The sequence below is a fragment of the Leuresthes tenuis genome, unplaced genomic scaffold (assembly GCF_036924035.1).
Source record: "Leuresthes tenuis unplaced genomic scaffold, fLeuTen1.0.hap1 SCAF_1, whole genome shotgun sequence".
NCBI lineage: Eukaryota > Metazoa > Chordata > Actinopteri > Atheriniformes > Atherinopsidae > Leuresthes > Leuresthes tenuis.
Window position 1 is genome coordinate 28,066,732 of NW_027325355.1, and position 26,852 is coordinate 28,093,583.

At 38.9% G+C, this 26,852-nt stretch overlaps 2 protein-coding genes across 4 annotated transcripts; one reads left to right on the forward strand and one right to left on the reverse strand.

The window, feature by feature from the left end:
• Nucleotides 1-1,422: 1,422 nt before the first annotated feature.
• On the forward strand, nucleotides 1,423-11,823 carry acp2 (acid phosphatase 2, lysosomal). The gene is made up of 13 exons (XM_072374745.1): nucleotides 1,423-1,573; nucleotides 3,274-3,369; nucleotides 4,315-4,401; nucleotides 4,556-4,616; nucleotides 4,706-4,797; nucleotides 4,891-4,989; nucleotides 5,404-5,493; nucleotides 8,451-8,534; nucleotides 8,614-8,662; nucleotides 9,331-9,419; nucleotides 9,553-9,659; nucleotides 9,822-9,997; nucleotides 10,870-11,823. The coding sequence occupies exons 1-13, from the start codon at nucleotides 1,484-1,486 to the stop codon at nucleotides 11,013-11,015; spliced, it is 1,266 nt and encodes a 421-aa protein (XP_072230846.1). The 5' UTR covers nucleotides 1,423-1,483; the 3' UTR covers nucleotides 11,016-11,823.
• An 827-nt stretch (nucleotides 11,824-12,650) lies between these two features.
• Nucleotides 12,651-26,325, reverse strand: gpr137c (G protein-coupled receptor 137c). 3 transcript variants are annotated; one of them, XR_011909336.1, is made up of 9 exons: nucleotides 25,648-26,325; nucleotides 18,560-18,609; nucleotides 18,254-18,361; nucleotides 17,999-18,137; nucleotides 17,015-17,164; nucleotides 15,978-16,103; nucleotides 15,777-15,901; nucleotides 14,578-15,670; nucleotides 12,651-14,295 (listed from the first exon to the last, which is right to left on the reverse strand). XR_011909336.1 is itself a non-coding variant. In XM_072374452.1 (8 exons), exons 1-8 carry the CDS (start codon nucleotides 26,020-26,022, stop codon nucleotides 15,385-15,387), a joined length of 1,359 nt encoding a protein of 452 aa, XP_072230553.1. In that variant the 5' UTR covers nucleotides 26,023-26,325; the 3' UTR covers nucleotides 12,651-15,384. The 3 variants fall into 3 exon arrangements, 1 of the variants encoding a protein (XP_072230553.1); XR_011909335.1 differs by having other exon boundaries at nucleotides 12,651-14,224; nucleotides 14,512-15,670; XM_072374452.1 differs by having other exon boundaries at nucleotides 12,651-15,670.
• Between the last annotated feature and the right edge of the window lie 527 nt (nucleotides 26,326-26,852).

Consider the following 26,852-nt stretch of genomic DNA (forward strand, 5'->3'; position numbering starts at 1 on the left):
GAGACCTAGAATTTCAACCAGATTAATGTGAAGAATGTAAATCTCTCATCAACAACACAGTCTTCCTGATTGTTGTGAAGTTATGTTTGTAGTCTTTTAATCTTGTCTTGGTCTTAAATCTTCAAACAGTCTCTGTTGTCTCTATTCCATATGACTGAGGATGTCGGACAGCATGCTTTGGGTAATTTGGGACAGTTATCGAAGGTCTTTCAATGACAGAACTGTGTATTTTCAGAGTTGTGACTTTACGGATCTACATGGAAACTCAAGGTTTATACGTTTGGTGCTGTTTAATGTTCTAAACTAACACAACAAATAGGCCTTATGCTCATGGAACCAACAAGTCAAACTGAACAACCAAATGACTGATAAGTTAACCAATTTTTTTAAAAGTTGCTGCTTGTATTTTACTTGATTTCTAGAATATATCACACAATTTTACTAAATTGCTTTATATGAATGAACATGTTTAATCTTGTATTTAGATGGATTTATTGTCACTTTATCAAATCGAGGCATAACTTTTACTTTTGGTACAAAGAACCTTATATTATATATAAAAGTGTACTGTCTATTAAATATATGAGAAACATAATGTCAATGTTACTTAACTTATTAGTGAATTTTTTACAGTAAATCTTAGTATATTTAAGTAAAACAAAGTAAGTAAACTTTATTTTAATTATCAAGCGTATAAATTGGTGCATACAAAGCTGGCATACTTGAAGCTGTTCCACACAAAAGAACAATAAATGTACAATTAAATCTACAATTTAATTACAAATTAAAATATACTCATCCCAAAACTAGTATATATGTATATATATATATTTTTTTTTAATTTATTTTATTTTTTTTCTAATGTCTCATTCAATCCCCATTCTTACTCTTTCACGGTTTATTTATTATGTGGCACTCAATCATTACATGGATTTTTGTCTTAAAAAATAAGATAGAATAGAGTCATCCCAGGGTTGGCCTCACTACGTTGTTGCCTTACGTTCAAATGAAAATAGATAAAATTGTTTGTTAAGTTTTATCATTATAAATTTCAGCCCTACATCAACAACATAAATACATTTTTAAAGCAAAATCCCTTAACTGAATTTCACTGTCGTTGCGTTGACAACAAGCTCGGACACTGATTGGTTGTCCACTCACTTCCGTTTTTAACCGTTTTTTTTAACCGTACCTACCAAAATAAAATGTGCAACAAGTAACGGATGCTGTTTTCATCTGGAAAGAGTCCACATGAGGGTGAAAACGTAAAATGCAGTGACAAGATATTTTACAATTAAATATAAACGACACGTCTTCCTGGCCTATTTGTTGCTGCTTTTTGTTCTTCTATTAGATCATATCATATTTTATTTTTTCACTTCCGATCTGATTCAGACTTGGTTAGTGTTTAGCAATGGACGGTTAAGGAAACCTATGAAGCCGTTCTTTTCTCTATCAGAGCCGTCCAGTCACACAGAGAAATATGGTGACTGCCGCGGTGCTTTTTCTTTTTACGGTGGTCTCTCTGTGTGGACAAGTTTCTGCTGAAAAAAAACTAGTATACGTGACTGTGGTGAGTAACTTTAATTTCCGTTTCAACGGTTCGGAAGCTGCGTTTTCTCTGGTCCACGAAAACTGTATGTAAAATATCGGGAAGTGTTGTGTTTTTCTTTACTGACATGTAAACATGCTTCTTTATCTGATACGAGTCAAGTCTGTCGGATTTTTTTAAGTGTTGTGGTCAATTCGGCACAAAAATGATACATTTCAGTGGTAGTTATTTTTAAAATGATAGCGTTTTGTGTTTGGTTCACTTAGCTAGATAGCATTAATCAATCAGAAGTTAAACTGCAAATTTTAATAATGATATACTAACAGGTTTCAGCTTTGAACTAATACTGTTCATGTGGTTATATCTAATATTATGGGGTTTGCTGAATTCACACCTTCATTTGCTATGTGATCGAAACTCCATCAGCAACCCGAAACTTGAGAAATTTTAAAATATTTGAGGTTTGGTAGCCAGTGCTGCATTACCTGTCTGACCAGGCCACTTTAAACAGGTTTTAAATGAATTTTTGTTGTAAACAGCTGTTGCATGTTGCCTTTTGTCTGCCTCGTTACTTTTTATGCACAATATCGTGACTTATGCAAAATAGTGTTATATAAAACGCAGCCAAAGACCTCATTGAACAGGTCAAAATGTTTTTATTTTATGCCTTCTTTGGCTTCCATTTCTGACCCTCTTTTTATCCAACTTAAGAGCCAATGATTCTGTCAGGGATCTGAGAATTGAAATAGCTTTAAGCACTGTCATGTTTTTTCAGTGTTAAAGCATCTTGCGCATCTCAGTGTTCAAATATGACACTTAGAGGTAGCTTGGGTTAAGCGGTCAACATTGATTTTCTAATATGACAGTTGCTTTTTTGGCTGTTACAGCAGCTGCTGTTCAGCTTGCTTAATGCCAACACGGTCTTCTTAGTGCACTCATTCTTAGAAACAGTTACCTAGTTTCCTGCTAGAGATCTGGGAATGGCTCCTGGAGGGGACAAGATTAGGTCTTGGGAAAGGATAATCCATCCTACAAATAGAGATAAATAAACTTTTTGGCTGTTATTGATGCATCAGTCATGCGTGCAGTTTGTGATTTCACTCTACATGTGAAAACCAAACAGTTACACTTCTCTTTAGTGGCTTGAGAAGAGGAAGTTGAAAGTGTTTTATGTGAGGGAGAAACTGCCGGCAGCACTAACAAAACCTAATTGACTGGATTCTGGTACAACAGTTTACGTATACCAGTGTTCTAGTTCTAAAATCATCTCTAAACAAGCAGTTTTTGACAAAAATCCCAGTAATTTGTCAATGTCAGTAATGTTTAGAGATGTGTTATGATGATTGAATGGTTTTACTGTTTATTTGCAGCTCTTCTTAAGAATCTGGTGCTCAAAGCTATGGCCTGTGAATGACATTAGTGTTTGACAAACACTTGGAAAGATCTATACCGTCAGCTGACTGAATGTTACAACCATTACTTGCACAGATAAAAGTAGTACAAAGGTTTTAGGTGGTGTGAATTTTAGTGTTTGCATGCGTGTCTTTATTTAGTGAAAGGTTTAACTAACTTTCAGCTTGCAGATATCCAACATTGAGTCTTGTCAGCATTTTCTATGCCGCAACAATGGAAGTTTTCATGTTGAAATGTCCCTCTAAAAGGGAACTTTTGTGTCATCGTCAGTTACATGCCACCTGATACTTCTTATCTCTTCACTTCAGCTGTTTCGGCACGGTGACAGATCACCAGTCAAAGCCTATCCTACCGACCCCTACCAAGAGAGTGACTGGCCGCAAGGTTTTGGACAGCTATCACAGGTACAAGGAGTATTTAATAGCTGAACCTTTCTATTCTGGTAAAAATGTCCAAATGCACCAATCCATGCCAGATTCAAAGTAAATTTAGAGATATTTTAGAGCAATAATGCTGAATTCTTTTTGGAAAGAATACTGAAGTAGACTGGAGTTGTGAGCTAGAAGTTGGAAAACACAGTGAGATCCCATGCTGATTCTTTAAAGCAACACACTAAAAAGTGTATGAACCTTAACAGTAATTAATTAAAATGAATTGTTGAGTTAGTCCAACCAAAACAGGGCTTCTAAGATGTGTGTTAACATGTTAGTGCTTCTGAAATCAGACAACATTGGAATAACGCATCCAGATGACGTGGTTAGGGAATGAATCATGTACATGTCAGCTGGACTCAAATGGGCCTGAGGGCTCTGCACATGCTCTAAAATCCCATCTTTCTGTAAAAACTGTAAGTGTTTATTGATACAGTTGAATACCCAATAAAGCTGCTCTCTAAACACGTCAAAAACTGTGACTGTAAATCTGTCCTGCCTACATGTCATCTGGTAGTCGCTGAAAACATTTTCTATACTGTCGCTCTGCTCTAATAAGATCTTGATTTTATAACTGCAGCATTATCTGACAAAATCACCATCCGGGTAACTTAAAGACGACGTCAGTGCAGTGAATTCTAACTTCGATAGTTTTCTGATTCCTCATTTTTATCGGTTCGTACAGCGCAGGCAAATGAACTGCACAGCCCCACCCAGCAGGTTGGTTCTTCCAGTCTTTTTGGTCTGAACTTCCCTTTCTGCGCCTCTGCAGAAATCTGGTTTTGCTTGTGATGTTATTCGTAATACATAAGTGCATCTTACTGACATGTAAATAAGGGTAAAACTTAATTTCTATTGGAGGTTGACACATAGATCTACTGCTACACCGTCTGGATTCTCCATGATTTGTGTTTCTAGGAGGGGATGAGGCAGCACTTCGAGCTGGGCCAGTTTCTGAGGACTCGATATAAGAACTTCCTCAATGAATCCTACAACCGGCATGAGGTATGGGCTGGACGCTCCGTCATGTGAAACCTCTCCAGACGCTGTTCAATCAGAGGAGCCTTTTTTGCATTGGTGCATTATACTAGTTCACCCACAGTGGTATTTTTTATTATAACCATGTTCAAATCTGTTTTTTCCAACTTTCCGTCGCCAGATCTACGTTCGCAGTACAGACTATGATCGCACCCTGATGAGTGCTGAGGCCAACCTCGCAGGTCAGAACACGACACAGCCCTTCTCACCTCCCTTTTCTTTAAGAACTCCTCCTCCTCACCCTTATATGCTGTCCGTCACCATCTTCTAGGTCTCTACCCCCCCAGCGGTCAGCAGGTGTTCAGACCAGGCTTGAAGTGGCAGCCCATACCTGTCCACACAGTGCCGGGGAGCGAAGAGAGGGTTGGTAGAAAATGGAAATGATTGCATCAGCTGATTTAGCACGTTTTTAACTTAATGTCGTCTTTTTAATGATGTTTATTTATTTATTTTTAGCTTCTCTCATATCCTTTGGGAGACTGTCCTCGCTACAAACAGCTGATGAATGAAACTGAACACACAGAGGAATTTATTAATGTTACCACAACATACCAGGTGCAGCTTCTCATCTCTTCTCCTTTTCTTTGTTGTTACGGTCCAGGCTGTGTCCCCACTATATCTGTCCAGTATCTCTTGGAAATTTCTGGGGTATTATCTGATGTTAAGGAGAGTTTAGAATAATTTTAAAGAAATACACCTATTTAAAGATCTGATCTTTTCTGAGGTTGATGTGCAACTCCAAAAATAGTTGGAACGATGTGTAAATGTAAATAAAAATTTTATTAACTTTAGTAACTTATTATAGTAACTTATTTATAAGGGATAACTCAAAATTACAGAAAAAAGTCTAATACTCTGATATGAAAGTCACAAATCCTCCCTTTTCATGAGTGTGTGCATCTATAGAATACACATTTTTAGGTAAACATTCCTGATTTCATTGTGTTTCTGTTTGTATTTCTTCTTCAGGACATCATAGAGCTGGTGAGGAATAAAACGGGCCTGGAAAAGACGACTGTAGAGTCAGTTTGGAGTGTGTATGACACACTCTTCTGTGAGGTTAGAGTACACTCAAACACACACTCATATCTGTGTTTTTGTATTGACAATAACAACATGCCCCTGGTTCTTATTCATTTATACATTATTCACACATGACTAATTCTTCAAAAGCTCTGATAAATAAACATCACATGAATAAATGAACCAGAAATATTTTCTACAACTACAAAAATGTCTGAAGTGGTATAAATTTCGAATGCAGGTTACTCAGTTGTTCAAGACAATCCATAATCTGTGTACCTAATGGAGCTATGTTTCGACTAACTGACTGAATCTCATGTGTTCTGGTTGTACTTTAGCAGGTTTTATAAGCTGATTCAGGAGCAGTGCTGTGCAACTACTAACAGCTTCACATATCTTTATTTTTGGGCTAAGCGGAGTGCCATGCAAAGGTTTGGGTTCATTTTCATTGCAATGCAAAGTTCAGAGAGCTCAAAAAGCCTTTTGAGAGTGCAATGAAAAGAAAAAACAAGCTAACTTTCAGTAGCTTTTTATGGGTCATTTTTCAGAATCTTTAGAAAAGGCGCTGGTGTTAGAGCCAGTTCTGTGTTGTTTGGAGTTAAGAACTGGTTTGGTTTTCCACAGCCAGAGAACCAGCACATAGCTTTAAACACTTCTTCTAACACAAGACAGTTTATCGTCACAAAAACAACAACTGGTCAGAGTTTGTCTAGTTTTCCCAGCAAACAGGTCTTTCCAGTGAGATCTGATGATAATAAAACCTCCAAAGAAAAGGACGGTTCTTTAAAATTGTACTCTCTTCACAGGATACAAGGAGACACAGTTGAAGCTTTGTATAGAGCTCTATTCAAACGCATCACATGTAAATAAAGGATCATAGGCTCAAGGATCATATCCAGCGCCAGACGAACATCGTCCTAACAGTTATGTAAAGTTGTAAAAATTAATCTCATGGTTTTCTTATCTAGTTGAGGGTTCTATGCTCAGAGTCTATGAGCTCACTGAATAATGCTGATCACACCTCTAAATGACTTATTTTTCTTTTCATCCTGCTCAAAACAACGTGTGTTAGTGAACAAATATCAGCTTACAGCCATTTATGTTGGTGCAGAGGCTCTTACATGCACATAAACATGTTATTAAATGCATCTGCAAACAGAATAAAACAGTGACTGCTGATAATAAAACACTAAACAGCACCGAGCTCATGTTCTTCCTCGGCTGCTTCGACTTCACTTCCACGTCGCAGCTCAGTTTTTTATTGTTCACTCTTGAATTAACAGAGAAACAGACGAATAGAGAAATTTTAGCACCGGAAACAGCCTTTTAGGGAGGCTGTACCGAAGAGATAACCTGGAACCTGCAGAGTGGAGCTCACTCCCAGCATTTCTGATCGGTTATTTATTTTATTTCCTGTCTGTCTCGGTCGGTCATCTCAGGTTTAATAATCAACTTGGCTTGTAAAATAAGTTATACTGCAGCTGTAGTTTGTACTGTCTGTGAAAACGACAAGTTGGACATGCGTGCCCACGGCAACCAGGTGGTGGAGCAAGACTGATTATGAATAAGAAGGAGGAGAAAACACTAAATCAGAGTAATAAAACTTTAATATCTTACTGTTTCACAGTAGTTACATTCTAAGACAACACCGATGATGTGGGACGTTCACACTTTAATGGCCTAATACACCCCATAAATCACACTTCTGTGGAAAAACAAAAGACTCGGAGCTGAAATACTGTTTAAGCTCCTTGGATAAAATTCAGGGCTGTTTAATTTCTGGTTGAAATGCACCTTAAATCAGAATTCTGGCTGATTTTCAGTAGTCCTCTTGGCTGATTAAGTAAAAACAGAACTTTTTGGACATGCCTGAAGATAATACGTCTGCTGTTGGTGGTCATTTTGCTTGAAGAGGAAGTAAAGGATTCTGTTAACAAGCGTCACATGTCTGTAAAAGAGCTGAAGATGAAAAGAGGGTGGCTTCTATAACAGGTCAATGATCCAAAATGCACGTTACTGGACTTCCTAAAAAGGCACGAGTTGAAGGTTCTGTAATGTCCCCAATCGACTCTGATCTTAACAACAAAAGACAGTTCAAGAATCTCACAAAACAAGAAGCCTTTTGCAGAAATAATGTGTGATAATCCCCAAGAAAACAAGAACTGAAAGAGAGCGTTGGACATTTTTCACTCAAGAAGACATGAGTCATATTTAACTTTTTGATTTTGGGTCATGTTTTACTTGTGTAGCTGTTCAAAGTCATTCAGTGGATCTACATGATGAGAGGATAATTATCCTTGGATATATGGCGGTGAATGAATGGAATCACAGGCACAAAGCAGGTCATACCCCGGTACGATAGGTGGCGCTGTCCCCATTTCAACTATCGCTAATAGAGCCACTTCCGGGCATTCGAAAAAGATGGCGAACGAAGAGCAAAATGAAGCTACGTCCCTCTACATTTAGTTTATGATGAGCTGGTTATGGCACAGCGGCGCATTCTCCATCGCGTTGTTTGTTTCTTTCTGACGGCGGCGACAACAACAGTAATATCGCCTCCTTCGACTTCCGGGTCTCGACCCCAGGAAAAAAGTCTCGAGCATGCGCAGAACACAAAGTCCAGTTCACCACGTGCTTCATGAACATAAACCGAGTTATCTCAGGGTCTCAATCGGACTGCGAGGAACCCGATCCGGTCCAATTTTTAGTCAAACGTGAACTTAATAACTCCGTCTTATTGTAATTTAGCCATTAATCCGATTCTTTACAGGCAACCCCACTGAGTGAAATTTTTACCAGGGGTGTTCAAACTTTTGCATGCTGCTGGGTCACTGAGTGCATGCACTGAAGTATTAAGCAACAATGTGTGAAGTGGCTGCATAAGTTCCTGCTGAAATGACACATACACAGAGAAACCTGATGGATCCCTTTAGAAAATCTCAGATTTTGTGGATTTTAAACTGTGTCGAACTGTGTTTGCTCTGTGGTTTTAGTCCCGCCACAACAAGTCGGCTCCTGACTGGGTGAGTCCTGACGTCATGGAGAAGCTCAGGATGCTCAAAGACTTCGGATTTCAGGTAGAAGCTGCTGTAGCATCTTGGCTTTAATTGTAAGTTTAGAAATGCAACGATAATATTTGATGTTAAATGTTTGCAGGTCACATTTGGGTTCTACAAACAACAAGAGAAGAGTCGGCTGCAGGGAGGTATGTGTATACAATGACAGATTTTTGTTAGTTTTTTCCATGAAACATCAAATATTAGATCTAATCTGTGTTATGTTTTGGTCCTCTGCTATCTTGCTACACCAGTCAGCACCTCGTTTTGTCCCTTTACGATCCGTAAAGACAGACTTTGTGAGTTCAGTCTCACTCAGCATGTTTTCTTAAGAGCCAGACAGCCTGCAAGATTGTGTTTGCTTAAAAAATCCCAGCCAAGATCTTTGATGTACAAAGCGTTGCTGATTTCAGAACGACTGGTGTTTTTATTCTGCAGTTATGCTGATGTTTGGCTCTTTTCAAAATGGATTTAAAACACTGGAAGCTTCTCTTAGAAGAGATGTTTTTCCTCTTTTTCATCTGACTGGATGAAGATAACTTGTGGTAAACAGTGACATTCAGTCCAATTCCAAAAGCTTCCCTTGATTAGTTTCCCAGATGGAAGAAAGGAGAAAATGGTGCATTTTTTGTGAACTATTATTTGGGTTAAAAATGGCGCGAAGGCTCGTGATTCACCGAGTTCTTGTTGGAGCAAATAATTGGTGTTTATAAGCTTTATCTGAGGTTACTGAAAATGATAAAGCTGTAAAATATCACCACTCGTCCTTAACTGAAAGGTTTCATGGGTAAAATAAAAGATGCCGTTTGTCTTTCAGGAATTCTGCTGAATGAAATAGTCAAGAATCTTTCCAAGATGGCCGCCCCAGACTCAACGCAGCAACTTAAGATGATGATGCTCTCAGCGGTGAGCCAGTCAATGTTCATGAATACTCCTCGATTTGACATTTTTAGTTTTCTTCAGGGGCTGCACAGTCATGTGAGCTGAACTGACTTTCTTAGAGGAAGCATGAATATCCTTAAATGTTTCTGTTCTGCAGCATGACACCACTGTAGCTGCTCTTCAGGCCAGCTTGAATGTCTTCAATGGAAAACAGCCACCTTACGCCTCCTGTCACATGTTTGAGCTGCACAAGGACGACAATGGGTAGATATAATTCAACTGGAATAGTTTTTTGTACATCGTAATGCTCATCCCGTGTTTCATGGCTCTGATATCAACTGTTTAAACTGCTCAGAATGAACAGGAGTATTTATTACGATGGCAAAGACATAAAGCGGCTGAACCTGCCTCTCTGTGTCCGTCCAGCTCTGTTTCTGTGTTGATGTTTTACCGAAACGACACCTCTGTGGGGCCGTACCCACTCCAGCTGCCAGGCTGCTCCCTTCACTGCCCCCTAGATGACTTTGTGAGAATTACAAAGCTCTCCATCTCAGAGGACAGGGACAAGGAGTGTCAGCTGCCTTCCCACGGGAGGGATAAAGGTGAGCTCTTAGCACACGCTGCTGCTGACGTGGAATAAAACCTGGTTGTGTCCAGCTGTTGAAGCAGGATTTTAGGCGGCTCTGTAGTTTCAGGGATGCTAAGGATGCACCATGTCAGTGCACATAGATACATTTTCACAAACTGCAAATAGAAAAAGCACAACATCCCTGTGGTCTGCACACCAAGCTGATCCCAGATCAGTACAATCTTTCATGTATCTGTACCAACTGTAACAACGATAAAGAAGTGCTCAAGAAGAAACTAATGTAAATAAATTAAAATGTAACAGTTTAAATAGTTGATTTATTATTTATCTTTACAGTATTATAAAATACACCTTTTCACATAAAATCTCAGTCATCACTTCCTGGGATTCTTTAAAACCCAAATATACATAAATAAACTATAAATAAAGGAGAGGGAACTAAAAAGTTGGGACAACGTGTTTCCCCTCTTCTTTTAACAACATCTGTAAACATCTGGAACTGAGGAGACCAGCTGCTGGACCTTTGGGAGAGGAATGTTGTCCCGTTCCTGTCTGATGGAGGATTCTAGCTGCTCAGCAGTCCTGAGTCTAAGTGTTTTCAGGTGGTGAAACATCTGGACTGCAGGCAGGTCAGTGCAGCAGCTGGACTCTTCTACCATGAAGCCGTGCAGCTGGAACAGATGCAGGATGTGGTTTAACTTTGTCCTGCTGAAATATGCAAGGCCTTCCCTGAAGAAGACGTCATCTGGATGGGAGCAGATGTTGCTCTAAAACCTGTTTATACCTTTCAGCATTGATGGAGCCTTTCCAGATGTGCAGGTTTCCAGTTCCATAGGCACTAATGCCCCCCATACCATGTTTTTTTTTTTCTTTCCCCATTTTTAGAGGTCATCATCAGCCTGGCCTTGTCTGGCTTTCTGCTTCTCATCCTCATCGGTCTCCTCCTTGGCGTCATTTGCTGGCAGAAGGAGCCAATCAGAAGCAGGGGGTACCATCATGTGATCAACCAGGAAGCCGGAGAGGAATCCTGACAGAGACACAGACTCCTCTCTCAAAGATCAACAGGCGTCGCTTCCTGGGACAGCAGCGATGATGATGAACTTTGAACTCTTAACACGGTCGCCTGCAAAGAATTTTTCAAAATCGATACAGTAAAGTATTGATTTTTAGATGATATGATTCTGGTCAGAAGGAAATGCCGTTGCAGATCCAGTGCGTGTTGTGGTTGGCACAGTATGGGTGATGTTCGTATGTTTGTGTGTTTGTGCTTCCTCTGAGGCCTGATGACCAAGATGCCTTCAATATTTAATTAATGAGGTGTTTCTTTTTGTTGTTGGGTTTCAAACGTTTGATTTTAAACTCCTTCAGGCATGTTTGGATCATATTAATGAAGAGTTTTTGTTCAAATATGATCATTTTTTCATCGTCATTTCACTTTATAAACACTGGAAAAAATGTACTTTTGAGTGTTAATCCATGCCTTTCAGAGAAAAGGCAGCTACAAATTGATTGAAAATATAAATCCCTTATAGTCTTTTGAGCCATTTGTGATTTTCTGTTCCTGAAGGGATATGATGGAAAAACAGACATCTGATAAAACTCGAATGTTTCTTTGATCGCACAAGTGGGCTTAGATCTCCTTCAGGAACAACCAGGCTCTTTTAAGTCAGGATCCAGACTGTGGTCCGTGAATTCATTTGTCAATAGACAATACCATTAAACATGGAGAAAGTGATTTTTTTTAAATACTGTACGTCAGAACCCTTGTTTAACAACTTAATTGTCCTAAATGTTAATTCTTTTTTCAAAGCAATTGATCTGACTTCAAGAATGTCTACTTACTTTTTGTCAAAATAAATGATAAATCATAAGTTTCGTCTAATGGAAAAGTCTTTTTTTCTGGCTTCCTGGATCATGTGGGTTTACCAAAACAACCTTTTTGATTGGACTGTCACTGAACCAACTAAAAGACGCTGACCATGCAGCCTGCCCTGAACTAAATACATTTGAGCAGCATACAGGTAGGAAACGCTTCTTCAATCTACTGCTGCTGCTGTAAAATTAGATTATAATGTGACTGAGTGACGGCTGACCACCACTGTTCTTAAATGTTTTATTTGTGAGTTTCCTTCTCGTGTAAGTGGAGTTGCTCACGGTGTCACCATCGCAGTATACAGAAGTACGTATACCTTTTCAACCCAAGTGTGGACAGACCTCAGAGGGTGTCCCCCCCCCCCTTAACCCCACAGGCATGACATTGAGAATTAAAAGAAAACTCCAGCGAACTTACAGGGATTTTAAATTAGTGTCTCACCCGTTTCAGCTTCTATTCACACCAGAAAATGTACTTCCTGGTGCAATAAGCTGTTGTACACAGATTGCCCTCAAGAGAAAAGGCCAGCTGCTGTCCTGACTTCAGTTGAGATGATCCTCATAACCTTGTTAACTAACCGGTAAATTCAGCCACATGACATGCTGCGTGTTTTGGTGGGAAAGGTCAGAAGCAGTTAGACACTTCAGCAAACACAATAAGAACATTGTGCAGTGGTTTGATCTCCTCATCACACTTCGGCATGCTGGGCACCGGTCTGGGTCAGTTAGGAAGGTCGGTGAGTTGTCTTATTGTAAGGAACACTGCAGCAGAGTCATATTCATGAAGGCTCTGGTTTACTTTTGTTTTGACAACAGTGCAGTAGGCCTTTATTTCAACATGGTAGTGCTTTCCTCGCATACATCGTTAGTGATCTGTTGCACAGGTTACATTCATTATGGCCACAGAGAAAACCATCAATAACATAAAACAGTTAATAAAAGAATTAGTTGTATTTTATACAGCAAATAACATTTAACACAAAGAATACAACCCTGGGAAGAGAAAGTGACGCTGAGATCTTGCACACTGATGCAGAAACATGCATTCTACACTGCAGATAAACAGCTGGACCCAACAATGAGAACTTCACTTCATTCACTGTATGTCAAAGTATCTGGTAAACCTTGGTGACAAAAGCGATCTTAAATCTTAAAGCACGAGCATCAGCGTAAATCATTTCACAGATTATTTTGTAGAATAAACAGCCGTTTTAGTTCTGACTCAGTTTGTATGAAGTCAAAGTTTTCATGGTCATTTACAGGTTGATTTCTGCTGAAGTACAACAATGTTCAAAAACTCATGGACAGCATTTCTGTTACTTAGCACAGATGCACTGATTTGGTCTAAGAGGTGGGTCATAAACAACAAAAATGCTCTTTCAGAGTATTGCTGACAGGCTGTACTCTGTCATGAGATTCAGAAAATTTGAGAGGTTATGAGTAAAAGAACAGAGGAAAAAAACTAAATAAAAAAAAAAGAAAAGAAATATAAAATCTATTAGTAAAAATCTATGTAATATAAAACTTAAGTATAAAAGCACACTAAACTTCGAAAACAAATCTAAGACCTCACACGTATTAAAAACTGATTGGTGTGAAGAGACACAAACGATTAAAGACATACATCATCTGACAAATTCTTGTGCAAAAATATTTTCTTTAAGGAATGCAGCTATTAGATATGACAAAATGTGATGGCACATTGATATTTCCTTTCTCACAGGATAAATAGTAAAATACAGACTATTACAGAAGAAAATACAAGATAGGAGACGAAAAACCTACATTCAGGCTCCATGGCCTTTTTCCGCTGAAGGTTATCTTCGTCTAAGTGCAAATTTCTGCCTCACAGCTCACAAAACATCAGATTATATGAAGAGTATTTGGTCACAAATGAGCGCTCTTCCAGTCAGGAAACAAACAGTGTACAGGCTGAGTCATCTCCAAATTGCAAGTCACACATTGATATGGAATCTCTTATGTTTTCCAAATAATGAATTCCTGGGCTGTGAGAAGTTAACATTGATGATTAAACACTTAAATCAGTATTTTGATTACAGCCAGACAGTTAAAAGAACTGTAAGCTTATATTACACATCAAAATGTACATGTAGCGATCGGAGTAAAGTATTGAGCCAGCAGCCAAGTGTCTTACACTTGCTAATAGCAGTTTTTTAAATTAACAACCCCAATTAAAAAGAAATAAGTAACGACTTGCTTCCAACAACACAATATTATAAACTTTGTGGTGAATTTAACTGTTACGTTTTCATTTTGCAAAGTTTCTGAGAATGCTTTTTGGAACTAGGCTAAAACTGTTAGCATTAGGTATAACACAACACTCCCTTTTTCATCAGCAAATCACCACCTAGCTACTAATTCATGAACTTGATAGTGAAAACAAAATTATTCTGCTAGCTAGCCACTACCCTAAGGAACCTAAAGTCTTCTGCTTGCTAACAGCAATTTGCCACCCCAGCTGAACATAAGAGATACATTGCCTCCCAACATAAAGCTACCAAGGAAGTATGTGATAAATTATAGTTTTGTTTTCATTTTGCAAAAAAAGTGTCTGTATTTTTTGAGGCTAGGCTAATTGCTAAAACTGGGTATAACCTAACACTCCTTTTTCAGCAGCCATTGGCAAATTATTACCAACTAATACAAAAACTTAACAGTGAAAATAAAATATTTTGCTAGCGAGCCACTACCCCAAGCAACATAAAGTCTTCAGCTTGCCGGCATATTTTTGTGTGGCAGCAAAATTAGCTACCCCAACTGAACAAAAGTGATCAATTCCAGCAACATAAAGCTACCAAGTCTGATAGATTTAATCATTTGTGTTTTTATTTTGCAACGTTTCTGAGATTTTTTTTTAGGTTAGGCTAACTGTTAGCATTGCGTATAACCTTGCACACCTGCTTCAGTAGCCACTGGCAAATTAGCACCAGCTAATTCCTGTCACATGTAACTAGGAGTAAGAGTAAAAATGTCCAGGTAGCTGGGTAGCATCCCAAGCAGCCTAAATGACCCTTTTAATGCTCCTTAAATGATTGTATTATAGATGTTCCAATCACAAACAGTAACATAACTCAAAAAACTATTTGACAGATGTTATGTGTATGACGTCTCTAAAATCCTGAACTACTGACCAACAGCTTCGGGATTCGCCATTTTGGCTTGATGTAATGATGATTATCTGGTCACTGATGATTAGAGTCTCAATTTAGGATAATTCAACCATAGTATTCAACAGAAAAAGCTTTTAGGTTTTCAGGCATATCAGCCATTAATGCTGAAACTCTGTATTTTCCATTTACACATCATGCTCAGAGTTGCTGATGTCCAAAAAAAGCTAGTAGTCACGTCACTTTGACTTTCTGGCTTGTTAAATCACCACATTTCTGCGTAATTGGTGACCCAAACTATCTGGAGGTCGATATTTTAGAGCATCACTTAAAAGTAGCAGTGACAAAAACACAGAATCACTCAAAATCAGTCTTGTCCACTCTTTACTATGGACACTGCTTAATTCTGTGGGGTGCAGAAATACATCTGTGATCCGCAGTAATAATTCTGTGGCGTAGAATAGTAGTTACTGTGATGATGATGTGGGTAATTGTTGTTCTGCGGGGTGGAGTAGTAGTTGTGATGGTGGTGATGGTGACTCTGGATGTTTCCGTAGGCAAAGAGGAGGGGGGCCGTGGAAGGTGGTGGCTGCTGGGCAGACGCCACCCCCGCAGCTAAAGTCCCATTACGTTGGATGGAGCCATACCAACTAGAAGGTGCCAGCTGGGGTGTGGTGGAGAGGAGACTGAGAGCATGAGAGACAAGAAGGTTCAGGAGGAGATGTTAAAAGGTGAGGAAAAAGGCATAATATCTGTCTGAAGTCATTTAACTTAAGGAAAAAGAGAGAACACCTGGCCCGATCAGTCCTACTATTGATGCTTCTGGACAGGTCATCGTCACTGTCGTACCGTCGGGGGTTGTCAAAGAAATAAGCTCTAGAGCTGAAACTGTGGCTGTTGATCATGCCCCCTGGAGCCTGAAAAATACAGATGTGTCAAAACCATGTCACATGTTAAGGCTGTTTAGAAAGTTCGCAACAGATCTCAACATACCAGGTTTTGGTGGGGTCTCTGGACTCTGAAGAAAAGCACAACCAAGCTGGTAGGCAGCAGCTCCCAGAAGAAAAGAATGATCCCGAAAACAATATAGGCCTTACCACTGATCTCCTCTACGTCAGCCTTTAACACACACAAAACCACACTTTATTATCAACACTTACACAGTGTAAAGAGTGCATTTTTCTGATGATCACAATTTAATTTAATAGTCTTAAACTTTGGTAAAGTAGATTATTTTGTCTTTGCAAAGAGGACGTTAAAACCAGGTCCAAACAGTGAAGCCAATGCAGTGCCTAAACACTCGGGTACATAGAATAAGGCTCGCAACTCAGATCAAGTTAAGCTCGTGAGGAAAATGCTGAGAGTAACCAGGGTAATTTGTTTTAGATATTTGCACAATCAGACTTCTTTTTCCAACTATAGGAGTTGCTCCCTGCTGAAATGAAAGAATGCAGATTTAAAGCAGTTAAAGTGCATCCATCTAAACTCTATATCAACTACATGATGGCTTCAAAATAACCACATAGACATGAATAAGAATATAGAGCTTAAAATGTACTTGTCACATAACCACTACAGCTTTGGTTTTGTTTTATGCTTTCAAACCCACTGATTTGGTTATTCTATACGCTGGCTAGTAATATAGTGGCGAGTTTAATTAGCTCATTAAATAATTCAGTGCATGCAGAAAGTACATGGTCCTGTGAGGCACATGGAAGAAAAAGAACGACGTTCGCATGCATGAATGACAGCTGGTCTTCAGAGACCGATTAAATTATTATAAAGTCTATAATGTCCAACAAATACACAGACACACATGAGCCTTTTAAAATGGGTAGTGTGTCTCAAGGCCTGAGCCTTGATATAGGTCAATACACACACACACAAGTTATTTATAGCCAGACAAAGCCCTTTACCCCACTAAGCATTGCTCTCCCAAATCATCTAAGATGGAGTGTCCACACATTGTGGTTCTCTGGCTTTATACAAGCTTATCTCCCATCTATAAGTAAAAATACTTGGTACATTACCTGATCTGAGACACTGTACCAGCCATAATTAAAGGGACTCGGTCTGTCCTGTGGGGACATTGCCACCACCACTAGGTTGTAACAGGCTCTGGATGTGTAGAGGAGAATCACCACAGCTCCTATGGCTGTCGCTTGGCACACTGAAGTACCCTGGAGGAAGATTCATTGTTTCAAAACAAGTTTAAGCATCAGTCCACTACTGTCCTGTAATATAAGTTGGACATAAGTCACAGATTTTAGCATTACAAAAACAGCTCTTTATAGGCCAGAAATCTAGATTTCAAAGGCATAAATCTTAGCATCTTCCTGTGTTTACATCATAGCAAGATTTATTACCTTTAAAATAAATGTCAATTTAGCTTTCCTTTGCACCATAACATACTGTTAGGTATAGTTGAAATAAAAATGACACAAACATCAGGTCCTTATTTTCTTGTAAACTGTAGGATGCTTGTGCTAATGTGACTGTGGCTTAGCCTGAGTTAGCATCAACAGACTTTAGCTGCCATTTTTCCATAAAAATGACTAAATATTACCACCTTGTGGTTGCCTGTGGAATTGCAAGCTAGCAGTCACAGTTGATTGGGTTAATTGGCAAAAAAAGCATACCGGAGAGACCAAAACATGCTTAGAGCTAAGGTTATAGCAAGGAGGATTAAGTTTTTGACCCCAGTAAATGTGATGATAGGTGGCCTTACAGCTTGTTGTACATTTATTTGTGCTGTAGACTTATTTTTTTATTTCTTCTGCAGAGAGTTGCACCGTCTTCCTTGTTGTTATTCTTTGTTACCGGTTTATTTTTCCTCCGTGTATCTACTTCTGCTTGGTTTACACTGTTTGAATCTAAACTCTCACACGTATGCTTGGCCAAAAAACTGCATTTCAATCTAAGAAAAAAAAAAACTACATAAAGCCTCTGAGGGAGAGGAACAGAAGTTTTTAAACTTTTTTAATTAATAGAAGCATCTGTGCTTTTATTTCTACCTTGGACTCCAGGTAAACATTGGCAGAGGACATCTTGGCGATCTTGAAAATGCAAACAGCCAGAGATATGGCACACAAAACAAACAGGCTGTCGTTGATCAGGACGCGGGCCAAGACTGCATGTCTGATTTCACCATCACTGGACACAAAAACATTAGAACTTGTAACCAGACAGCCAAGCGTAAGCTCTTATTTGAAAGCTTCATGTTAAAAGAATGATCAGGCATGATTGGTATCCATCTTATTTTTGCTTACGTAGGTGGTTCAGAGTGCTCCAGAGCTCCTTGCACCAACAATGCACAAGTTAAATTCACCACCAGAAAGAATATACTGAGACACAAGAAGAACAAACGCAGAGGAACCCTGCAAAGAGAAAGAGTTTGGTAAATACAGACAAAAAATGTGACTTTATTCATGCATAACAACTAGTTTGAAAACTTTGATTGTGTTTGTGTGGAAGGGAAGGCTAAGAAAGAATAGTGTTTAATATTTGAAGAAAAGGTGAAGTTATTAAAATCATGTAACAATTTTCTAATTTCTGCTAAACAATCAAGGACTTACTTGTATTTAGTGAGCTCTGGTGAATATTTGGCTTTAGCCTTAAACATCACCTGTGGAAAGATAAGAAAGATGAGAAATATGAAAACAACTCGCACACATAATCTTATTTTTCACGAATGTTGAGCCAGAGAAAGACCGAAAGGCTTGGTGGGTTTGTTTTAGGAGAAGAGTGTGAACCTTAACAGCGCTTGGGGAGATTCCTGCACGTCAGTGAAGTAAGCAAACACACAGTTGTGTGCAGCATGAATTTAAATAACACAAGAAAAACAGGAAGGCCAAAGCCAAAAACAAAACCAGATTACATAAAAGTGTTTATGCATGAGGCCACACCTCATTTTTCAGTTAAAAGGCCGATTAGGGTGGCTTCAAAAGACTTAATCAAGTAAAAAAAACGTACTGTTTCTAACGTTCTGCCTGAGTTATCAAGATCAAACAGTGACTTCTACACTGTACATGTCAGCTGATTAGAGCAATACTGAACATCTACAAAGATTATACATCAGCTGTGCTTAAATAGCACAAAAAGTGTCAGAAACACAAACCAGATGTAACATCTTATAAATCATTTTAGTTGATTTACTTCTGTCAGGAAGGAACAAAGGTGACAAACGGGTTGAACATAAAGTGACCTGACCAGTTGCTGCTATTTTCTTCTTCAAACTATGTCTGCTGCAAATAAGACACCATCTACTCCAAAGTGCTTCACGTAAACCAGAAATATTCCTTTAATAAGGGATACCAGGAAGAATGTGACACAGTAAAACCTGAAATGATTCCCTGCAGACGGTATTTTAAGTGTTGTGAGAAAAAAGGGCCAAAAAAAAAGCTTCACTTGATGGATTTTAATGAATTCTTCATCCACAAGAGATAAGAAGAGAGGTATTTTTCAGAAAATACTACATTATAACTTTTAGGAGTATCTGGGATATTATATCACACCTTTGAACAAGCTGGTCAGCCTCATAACTGCATTGTTTGATATGTCAGACTGGATTCACAAGCTTGTTTCCATTCCCCCAAAGCATGTCGAGGAGGATTCAAAACAGGACAAAAACAGCTTTTATGTGCATTAGTGTTTTTCTTAAGGTCACCGTTGACATTCTGCAAAATGCAAATCAAACTTTGTGATGGAAACTTCCCCAGTTTTAGTTGGAAAGGTCTCTTACAGATCTGAAATGTTAAAATGGATGCACATCATACATCCATAATATTATCTTTACTATTACTTTCATAATAAATTAATATAAGTTGATGAGACTAAACATGAAATATCATAATACTGTGTGCATTGAATGAAAGGAATCACTCTTCTTCACATTTTCCAGACCTTCCCCAGCCTTTTGTACCCTGTTTTCTGTTTTATTTATTTTAATTTAATGACTCAATGTCTCTCCAGGACAATAAAACTGTACTCTGACCCAACCAGAGTACCGAATGTGATGGGACAGCAACATCTGCAGAATCAGACACAGCCCTATAGACGTGTCTTTTTAAAGAGTAAAAGTTTTTAGTAGATAAAAATTGCCCATGTTTACAACAATCATATAAAGGAATATAACTTAAACAGGGCGCCGGAGCAGTATCTCATTATCTGCTGGCTTTTGTAACATTCACATTAGCGTTAGCTTGTAAAACAATGAAAATAAAACTGATCTTATACAACAAACTAGAAAAAGCTGTTCCTGCAAAACAGCAGTGAGAATGCTGATGAAGTTGAATAGCTGACTATGCTAAAAAAGCAGAAAATCTTTCAATTGCTGAAAATCCAGTTGCTGAAGTCTTGGTTGAAGGAATTTGAATTTGAAATAACAATAGTGGAATGATTTAAACCTATTGGAAAAACAGAAGATTTGATGAAAGGGCTTTTTCATGTTTTTTAAACCGTTATATTTCAATATTGGCTTAATATTTGAAAAAGCTGCACCAATTGGTAACAGCTGAATGTCTTGTGACCCGTTTAAAGTTTGAATGGTGTCTCTCACTGAAAGTATGCAGAAGTGGTTAGGTTGAAAAGAGGAGAGACAGTTGAAATGTTAAATTTGCATAAAAATTGCAGAAAATTTGAATAAAATGTTAAATATTTTAAAAAGTGTAAAAGTTAGAAACACCAAAAGTGACAGACATAATCTCCTGAACGAGCTGAACGTTTTGATGCCAAAAATGTAGAAACTGGTGAAAGATTGCAGAAGTAGTTAAGTTGAAAAGAGGAGAAAGAGTTTAAATTTGTTCACGTTTTTTTAAACCTTTATAATTCAATATTGGCTTAATATTTGAAAAAGCTGCACCAATTGCTAACAGCTCAATGTCTTGTGACCCGTTCAAAGTTTGAATGGTGTCTCTAGCTTAAAATCTGCAGAAATAGTTAGGTTGGAAAAAGTAGGAAGTTTTTGAAGAGTTGAAAGCACTTTCCATTCATTTGAATGAGGAAAAAAGTTGAATCAAAGTTGAATAGTTTAAAAAGTGTAAAAGGTTTAAACACCAAAAGATATTGCACACATCTCCTGAACGAGCTGAACGTTTTAATACCAAAATTGTACAAATCGGTGAAAGATTGCAGAAGTAGTTTGCGGACAGAAAGTACAGAATAATAATAATAAAGAGACACAGTAGTGAGAAAACAATAGTGAGCTTTCCAGCATTCTCACAATAAAAACCCTGAAATATGTATCTAAATGCATCGAAAGCAGCAGCTAAAGGAAAACTTTGCATGAGCTGCTGGTCACAGGGTTGTCAACACGTTATCAGTAACAACCATATAAAGCTCGCTCAAGTTCAGTTTGTGTGTGCAAAATTTGGGACAGTGGCCTCAACCGGTCTGGATTACACAAGTCCTGTTAATGACTAGGTTTTGTAAGATGTTTACCAAAATGTAGTTTATTTGGCTTTCAGGAAGCCCAGACAAACAGGCAGGGGACAAATATGCTCTAAGTTGTAATGATGTAACGGTGGGTTTCTACTATTCTGTTTAATAAACGCAACACACGGACACACATGATCGCTCAGTCTTGTGAAAGTAGATCAGAACGAGGTCATCTGTAACCGAGAGATAAATGTGCTCTAAATGTACACGTCTGCCCCAGAACAACAGGTTTTCTTTCAGTGCACAAACAATAACCATTTTATCTCCGGGCCTTGTTTTCTGTAGTAAGCAGTTGGTAAAAGGAGGAAGTAAATCACAGGTCAGGACTGACGTCTGACTCATCAGAAAACCACCATTTCCACACATGCATGTGTGAGTTGTGGCGTAATACTCGTCCGCTTTCAAAGAGTTCAAGGGTAAATAATGCTCTTCATCACTTATGTGCTAATACAAAACCTGTGTGTGACACTGGTTGAACAAATCATTAGTCACACATTAATATGACTTTGCTAAAACATATTTTAAGCTCCCGAGTTCCTCAGTTTTAGCCTTAATCACACATATGTGCAAGTCAGGCTACTGCTTGAGTGTGAATCTGAAATGATTGGGTGATTAATTGATCTCTTTACCTTGGCAGTTAATTATTCTGGATAATTTTTTAGAGCAGAAATGTTAAACATTATCTGGCTCTAGTTTGTCACGTGTGAGGATTTTCCACTCAGTTATATAATGAAACCCGATATTTTCAAGGTATAGGACAAAAGAGATAATCTGATTAAAGTGCTGTGCAGTCTCAATCTGTCTGATAAATGTAGGTAAAGATGCTGGTTCTGACCCTTCATAGCAGGTGAAACGACATCATATTCAAATGTCTGATTGCAGAAAACAATATTCTTTAAAGAGAAACTAAATTAACAAAGGCTCGTGAACCTGTGAGGGTCCAAAAACCCAAAAGATAACGTATTTATCTGCAAATGATGAATATTGAAATATAGATTTCATGATATCTAAATTATCCTTTTTGAATCCCTTAAATCTAAAGATGTAAAAATGTCGTTGCATAACATATTTTCAATGTCCTCACTGAGCAGCTACATCGTATATGAATATTTAAAGAACTCTTGAAACACACTAAAAAGAAGTCCATCGAGGCAAATAAAGACAGAAAAGTTTATAGAATATGAAAGTAACCGCGTTCAGGTGAGGGTGCCAGTATTGGGTATAAAAAAAGCAACCACCAAAGACCGTCTTTACAAGCACGGATGGGTTGTGGCTCACCGCTTTGCAACAAACTCGACAAAACAATTAAAAGCAAAATCAATGTTTCAGTCACACCAAAGCTGTACTTTTAAAATGGACTTAAACTATGTCAGTCCGGAAGAAATGATACAAAATAAAGCTTCTCAAAGCAAGACGAAGACGTGAAAACACAGTATTATGGTTGGGCCTCTGGGCTTTACGTTTGCGTCAAAGTGGAACCTTTTTGCATCTTTTTGTAAAAACAGTAAAGTTTATATAAATATAACTGAATTCCAAACAAAGCTGCTCTCGTTCACATATTTTCTGTCTCATGTCAGACGACTAAATGTGACTGAAAATCTGCTCTTTATGGCTGTGTGTCAGCTCGGGATCTCTGCTCTCATAAAATCCTCCTTTTATAACCTCAGCTGACAAAAATCACCATTCAAGTAACTTAAAAACAACGCCTGAGCAGTGAATTCAGCTGTGCTTACATGTACCATCATCGCCTACAGAGGAAGTTAGAAGCAGCTGAATGTTTTAAACATTTTCTGAAAGTAATAATTCGGTTTGCCTTCTTGTGCGTGTAACTGGGACAAAGGAGTTGTAACCATAACACGACTTAACTGTGCTTGTAACTGTACTGAGTGACACAGTTACCAGGTCTGACCTACACCAAGAAAGCACCAATAAGGAAGTCCACATGAGAACGATGTGTTGAGCTGCCACCGGATTAATGGAAAACACTGCAGGTGTGACAGAGGCTAAGATTCATTGGTTAGAATTACATCATATTGTCATTAAAAATGATTGTGTAATCCTGACTGGCTAAAATGACAACAACAGTCAAGCTGGCAAGTCAAAGTTAGCCAGTAAATATTAAACTCAACTCTGCAGTCAAAGACAGGTTCCAGTTTGAGCTGTGAAAGAAAATATGAATCTGATATATTACTCAGACCAGACATGAAACCACAAGCAGGAAAAGTTTGCTCACAGAGCTGGCCGGTCACATGCTTTTCTATTTTAAAGAAGTAATGAGGGGATAAGAAGATATGGAAGAACACTCCTATGTACAGTATAAAAGCAGAAAAAAGGGCTACTGTTGATGCCATACATGGGATGTGAGTCAGTTTATATGCATTGTGTCTTACTTTTACTAAAAGCAGATTTAGTTTGCATGCAGTAGATGGCCAGAGATCAGCTGATGGGTGATAATGTTTATTCAGCAGTCATACGACGCATTGCTAAATCACCATTCAGCCAGAAAGGAGACGAGTTTCCTTCCCTTTTCACCACATTTGTAAATGAGACAAGTGCTTCACTGTGCTTTTCTTTGAAGCAGCAATTGATCTGTGGTGCCGCCACACACACACACACACACACACACACACACACACACACACACACACACACACACACACACACACACACACACACACACACACACACACACACACACACACACACACACACACACACACACACACACACACACACACACACACACACACACACACACACACACACACACACACACACACACACACACACACACACAGACACACACAGGTACTTCTTCTGGACATTTTGAGCCGGCAGGTGATGACCAACTGAGACTGAACAGCTGAGTCCAGTCCACTTACTGATTAGTGACAGCACAGCCCATCTCTCACCAGGACATGAAGGGAAACTGTCTCCAGAGTTTCTCCCACTCGGCCCCACTGCACTACAGAACACGCACGGCAGCGGTGACCACCTTTGAAACACTGGCCTCAGCCGATGTAACCTGCGCAGCTGCTTTGCTGTCACAGAAGCTATGCAAACACACATTTAAGTTCAGGGTTACCTTGCTGGGCTAACCTGACATGTAAACCCACACTTTGGACTCAATTAAAAAAAAAGCATGTGACCACAGGGAAGGAGGAGTTGAATCTTGTTTGCTTTGTGCAAAAAGCAAAGTGTACAAAACAACAAGCTGTGGTTTTTCATTGGTTTATGTGGAGGACTACTTCTTAACCGGGTTTCATGACTTCTTGAAGTCTCCCCCTCAATGACAAGTCACACAATGTTGGAATATTAAATTCAGTGATTTGACACAGCAGCCACACCCTGATCTAAATCATTAAACCAACTGATATAAGAGCTGTAAGTCTATGTATTCTACTCTGCTAATATGATCTTGATTATGTATCCAGTTCAGGTCTTACGCTGCATTTGATTCTTAGAGGTGTAAAATGAAAAAATGGTCTGAAAAAGACAGCCAGGTTCCTTGCAACCTTTGTTGTAGAGATAGTTGAAGAAGTAATTTTTCTGTAGATATTGTGTCGGATGGAATCATTGGCTGGGATGACCACAAGCTCAGCCTTTAAGAGATTTAGCTGAAGGTCAGAGACCAAAGCTGAGGGTCATGCTGAAATTGTGAGTAATCTGGTGTGAATGGTCGATGCAGTTAGGTTCATCTGCATAGCAATGACATGAGAAGGAGATGATGCAGTTTATAAAGACAAGGGGTCCTAATACAAAGCCTTGGGGCATCCCAGTAAATAAGTAAAATGGCAATGGGCTAAGACGTCACCTTGAAAGAATGCCCAATATGGTATGATTCAGACCAAGAGCCAGAGATTTTGTTATTCTTGATCCAATAAAACATTAGGCAAGGAACTTAGGTTGGAAATGACATCTTGAGAGGTAGAATCATTTGAGTTCTGACTTCCAGGGGTACACTGAATGCAGCAGGCCACAGAAGCATCCTGGGAGATGTAGTTTTCATAACTGACATTTGTTTACCTCACATTGAGAAATAATTGTCCCTAAGATATTAACATGGTTGGTTTCCTTGGCGAGATTTTTGCCCCCAAGACATTAGCCATCCTCCAAAGGAGTGAGCAGTCCAACACAATAGAAGGACAACGTCATTTAGAGGTAGGGAAATTAAACTTTCCTCACACAAACTGTTCAAACCATATCTGTCACAAACATAGAGCCTTACCTGTGTGAAGTAGAGGTTGAGCAGGCAGAGGGTGAAGAACTGTAGACAGACGGGGCAGCAGTAGAGCAGCCAGTAGGCCAGAGGCTGCAGCTGGTTGGCCTGCACCACATTTTTAAAGTAGAAAGAGAAGAGGGTCGTTCTCAGCGCTGCCCACAGCAAACACAGAAATAAAAACACACTCTGATAGCTGAAACGCTTGTGGCCGTAGTGCAAAATGAGCCAGAGCTGCAGGTAAACGAAAACAAAGAGGAAAGAGTAGAGGACGGTATAGATGGTTGTTAAACTGAGCTCCAGTCTTGGGGAGATTGCATCTCCGGATGACTCCTTTAGTGAAGTAAACAAACGGGAATCAACCTCCTCTCCTGCCGAAAACATATCCACTGACGATTCGCACTAACACGAGATGCTTTGAAGGCAAAGACGCTAAAAGTGGGTCAAACCTGGGCTAAATTCACCGTGGATGACAAAAAGACAATGATATTTGTGATAAAAGCAGTTTCTTCTGAAAATAAGTGGCATTCTTAAACTAGTCTGGGGTTTCAAATTGCAAAACTAAAGAGGAAAATAACTGTATAGTTTTAAAAGGCGCTAGGTTAAAAATAACAAGAAAGAAAACAAGACAGAGGTGTCCCTGTGATTGTCTGCAAAGCTGCTCTCTGCAAAAAAACAACTTGAGGGGGGAAAAACCTCCAGATCAGCTGTGATGCAGTTTTAGACCCACCCCCTTGTTCCCAATAAAAACGGAAACTAGCGCCTCGTGGATCGCCATTTTGGCTCATTACCAGCATTACTTTCATAACAAACAGCTGACTGCGGAGCCACAGACTACAGCTAGTTTCTGAGCAACCCTTCCGTAATAAAAACACTCACGCCTATTTATCCAGTTTACAATTCTATTGGCTAAAACTGCCACCCAACCTCCACACATTTCTCACCTCATTGGTTTTCGATGATGTCAGCTGCGAGTGCGCCCGCCCCTACGATCTTGTGATTGGTCATTTGTTTAACTGAAAACTATTCCCTGATCTGATTGGTTCAAATAGGGCTCATGGACTTTTCTCCCGAGTTGCTTCAAATTGGGAAAATCCAACGGATTTAAGAGTATTGAAACTATCAAAATAAAGGCATACATTATAGCTAATCACGAAAAACAACACGTTGACTTAAAGAACAGCACGTTTAAAGCAGAAGTTGTCTTATTTATG